This window comes from Neomonachus schauinslandi, unplaced genomic scaffold (assembly GCF_002201575.2).
Source record: "Neomonachus schauinslandi unplaced genomic scaffold, ASM220157v2 HiC_scaffold_2268, whole genome shotgun sequence".
NCBI classification, from domain to species: domain Eukaryota; kingdom Metazoa; phylum Chordata; class Mammalia; order Carnivora; family Phocidae; genus Neomonachus; species Neomonachus schauinslandi.
In genome coordinates this window covers 1722-5798 of record NW_025410958.1, presented here as the reverse complement: position 1 = coordinate 5798, position 4077 = coordinate 1722, and the positions used below count along the sequence as shown (strand labels likewise).

The 4077-nt window shown below is 63.1% G+C and overlaps 1 protein-coding gene across 1 annotated transcript; it reads right to left on the bottom strand.

Moving 5' to 3' along the window:
• Positions 1-53: 53 nt before the first annotated feature.
• On the bottom strand, positions 54-3543 carry LOC110578430 (integrin beta-2-like; the record flags this gene model as incomplete). Its single annotated transcript, XM_021687953.1, has 4 exons — positions 54-209; positions 1461-1702; positions 2256-2426; positions 3363-3543. Coding segments are annotated over 4 exons (750 nt in total), but the record flags the coding sequence as incomplete, so codon positions are not given.
• Between the last annotated feature and the right edge of the window lie 534 nt (positions 3544-4077).

The window sequence follows — 4077 nt, the reverse complement described above, 5'->3', positions numbered from 1 at the left end:
CCCCTGGGCTGTCGGGCCCTCCGAGGACACGGGGACACGGGAGGGCCACGCACGAATTCATTGCTGCGCTTGTATAGGTTGCCCTCCAGGTGGCAGCGGCCGTCATTGGGGGTCAGGATGGCACCCAGCTTCCCGTCACCCGCGAAGTGGAAGCCGTCGTCCGTGGCAAACACCAGCAGCCGAGTGACGTTGCGCCAGCCGATTTCCTCCTGGGAAGATGGCAGGGTGACAGGCTCAGTTTCCCCAGTGGGCAGAGGGTGGTGGGGTAGCCTGGAGGCTGGTGCCGGGCTTGTGCCCCACTCCTGGCTCTCCCGGGGAGCAGGAGGACGCCGAGGCCGGACCCCAGCCGAGACCAGCCGCGGGACTCGGGGTCCCCCGTCCGGCCCGGATTCTAGCACCATGGCCTGCTTGAGAAATGCCCACGCACACGGCCAGGTGGCTGGGGGGCTGAAATGATGCGAACACCCTCTGGGGCCAATCAGACCAGGGACTAATCCTAAGGAGGTAGCCCCCAAAACAGAAAGAAATACAGAAATGTGTGTCACAACATGAAAACATGGTAGACACGAAAGATGAGAGAAACTGAGGGACTCACAAAGGGACACAGGTGGCCGGGGACGCTCGCGACATGCGTGTCATAAAGCACAGCATCACACAAAAATAGAAAGGCGGTCGGTCCACGGGCCTGGGGGCCCACAGAGATGCTGGCAGGTTGGAATCTGGTTTGTGAAGGTTTAAAACGGTGTCATAAAAAATAATAAAAATAAAAATAAATAATATTAAGACAAAAACAAAAAAAGGGGCTCCTGGGTGGCTCGGTCACTTGAGCATCTGACTCCGTTTCGGCTCAGGTCATGGTCTCAGCGTCGTGAGATCGAGCCCCACGTCAGGCTCTGTGCTCAGTGGGGAGTCTGCTTGGGAATCTCCCCCTCTGCTGCTCCCCCTGCTTGTGCTCTCTCTCTCTCTCTCAAATAAATAAAATCTTAGGAAAAAAAAAAAAGCCACGGTGTGGTCGGTACCATAACACAGCATAGATACTGCAGGTGGGACGTAACCGGGCAGGACCACCAGGGTGGGCGGGGAGGCAGGGGGAGAGCTGCTGGGGCGAGGGGCCGGCTCAGACAGACATGGGGACGCCTGGTGGGGATGCCTCCTTCCGGGGGGGTGGGGGAGGGAGGGGCGAGCCAGCGGCAGATGATGACGCTGGTCAGGAGCGGCCAGCATCACACTGCTCCGCGGCCTAGCCTTACAAGATCTTTATTAGATTGAGGCCTCAACAGAGTTGCCCAGGGTCACATGCCCCTGGCGAAGTGTGTGGGTGCTTGGCAGGCCCCCCGGCTGTCCGGAAATCCGGGCCGATGGGGCCCTCTGCGGGCGGGGCCGGCCAGTGAGGGTGGCCCTGCGGCTGCAGGAGGGAGGTTTGGGGAAGGCTGGGGGCCGGGGCTGGGGCAGGACCTCACCAGGCACGCGGCGACCTGCATCATGGCGTCCAGCCCGCCCTCGGGGGCATCCAGGTTTCCGGAAATCAGCTGCTTCCCGACCTCTGTCTGGAACTGGTTGGAGTTGTTGGTGAGCTTCAGCACGTGTCTGAAGGCGAACGGGGGCTGGCACTCCTTCTCCTTGTTGGGGCATGGGTTCTTCAGCTTCTCGGGGTGCGTGTTGACGAAGGGGAGCACCGTCTTGTCCACGAAGGACCCGAAGCCTGAGGGGCAGGCAGGATGAGTGGGCGAGGGGGAGGCCGAGGCGGCGTGAGGCTGTGGGCCCACCCGCGAGCCTCAGTTTCCCTGCTGCGAACCAGGGCAGGCGAGAAAACACGACGGCGCGTGGGGGGTCTGCGCGCGCCCACGTGCGTGAGTGTGATGGCGCACGTGTGTGCGAGCACGAGCGTGTGCACGTCGGGCTTGCGGCCTGCGCGCAGAGACAACGGCTGGGGGGGCAGAGATGAAAGGCGGGTGTCCCCTTTGCCCCAGACTTGCACGGGAACACGGGCGGGCGCGTGTCAGGCGCCCAGGCCCCGCCGGCACTCGGTGTGCCTCGCGTGTGTCATACTATGGTGGTCTTTAACTTTTCATAAACAGAGGAAGTGGAGGGCTGCGCGGCGTGACAGTGTCCGGGGAGCCAGCCCCCAGGCGTGGCCCAAGGGGGGCCGGGGGGGCCCTGGCAGAGCCCCCCAGTGCCATGCGCTGCGTGGCTGTGGGGAGGCGCGTGAGCAGCGGGGCTGGCTGGGACGGGGGGGATGGGGGGGGGCGCCTCACCGATGCGGCCGGACTCGGTGATTTCATTGAGGGCCCGGAGCAGGTCACCGCCCAGCTTCTTGACGTTGATGAGGTCGTCCAGCATGGAGTAGGAGAGGTCCATCAGGTAGTACAGGTCGATGGGGTAACCCTTGGCCCGCCGGAAGGTCACGTTGAAGGCAGCCGCCTGACCTGCCGGCAGAGACGGGGGAGAGTCAGGGCGTCTAGGGGGCACCTGGGTGTCCTCCACAGGTCCCGAAACGCTCACAACGGCCCCTTTCCCCCGAGGCCTGTGGACGAGTCCCAGGGCACCCAGCTAGACTGGAGTTGCAGTAGGGAACACACATTCCCAGAAAGAACGTTCGGACACACTTCTGCCGCCGAGCACTGCTGAGAGGGAGGTGCACCTGGCGGCCAGGGCAAGCCTGCTCCATCCCCGCACCAGCCCCTCCCCCCCCATCCTGGTGCGGCCTGGGTCCCAGCCCCAGGGCGCTGCCTGGCCCACAGCAGCTGCTCAGCAAACATGTGACAGGAGGGTGAATGACCGGGGGAGGGGCTGACTGGACTGTCTGTCTGTCTGTGCCTCCAACTCCCTGCTGGGCTGCCTGCCATCTTGGGGGTGGTGTTACAGGGCAGGCAGCTCCCCAGCCCTGCCCTGGCCTGTCCACAAGGTCCTGTTCCTTCACCATGTCCGCCTTCCCGAAGGGCGCTTGTTGGAGCACTGGCAGGGTTCTGTGGTCAAATCAGTTTGAGCAACACTGATTTAAACACTCGCTCAGGTTCCTTGGCTGCAGGACTTATCAGAGCCTTTACTCTGCCAAGAGCACCTGGCATTCTGACAGTGGGATAGAACAGTGTTTTCCAGATGGTTCCCTCTCCCATTTGGAAAGGACACAGAGCAGAGGCACGTAGCCGCAGATACCGGGTATGGGGGCATCCTCCTGCAGGCAGAGGGGAGAGGCCCACAGGGGAGCTCAGACGCTGCTCTTGAGGTTTCTAACAGTCCTTGGGGCTCGCCTACCTGCCGTCTGACCTGGTCACGTGGACATTTGTGCCACCAGTTGGCCCTGGCACCCAGGGTGACCGACACACACATGCTGGCTCACCCCCAGCTGAGGCCGAGCCTACCTGGTCTCAGGTAGAGCGTCACTTTCTGTGGGGACAGCTGCTGCTGGCTGTCCTTCTTGTCCTCCTGGGTCTCAGCCAGGCTCCTGGGGTCCATGATGTCGTCAGCCGCACACCCCTTCAACAATAGCTGCTTCCGGGTGTCACAGCGAACCGAGTCCGGCTCCCCTAGCCCAGTGAAGTTCTGAGGGGGGAGGGGTCAGGGGTCAGGAGGAGGGCAGAGAAAATGTGGGGGCCACACTGTGGGTGCTGCACAAGAGTGACCCTCAGGGTCATTTAAGGAGGCTGCCCCTCCTCATTTGCACCTGGGATTCAAAACAGATGTCCTCGCGGGGGTGGGGGTGGGGGTGGGTGGGAGGCTGGGCAGCTAGGAAGACACCTGCCTTCTGACGGCCTCTCCAGGAGGCTCCTAGATCATGCCAGTCTGGGAACAAGGGGCTTGCCCCCCACTGCCTCTGGCAGCAGAGATGACTGAAGGACCCATGTCTCTAGCCTCAGGCTGGCCCCTGGGGTCGCTCAGCAGCCCCAGGGCCAGGAGCAGCCTGCTGGGGCACCTGGCCGGGGGTGGCCATGCAGAAGCTTCGGTGGGGGCGCCCTCCCGAGAGAAAGCACGTGGGACCCCTGGAGCCCTGGCACACGGGCTGGGACTCTGGGCCAAGCCCCTCGCTGTTCGGAGAGGAGTGTGGGGGTCCTGGGTTCAGGGTAGTGTCCTCATGCC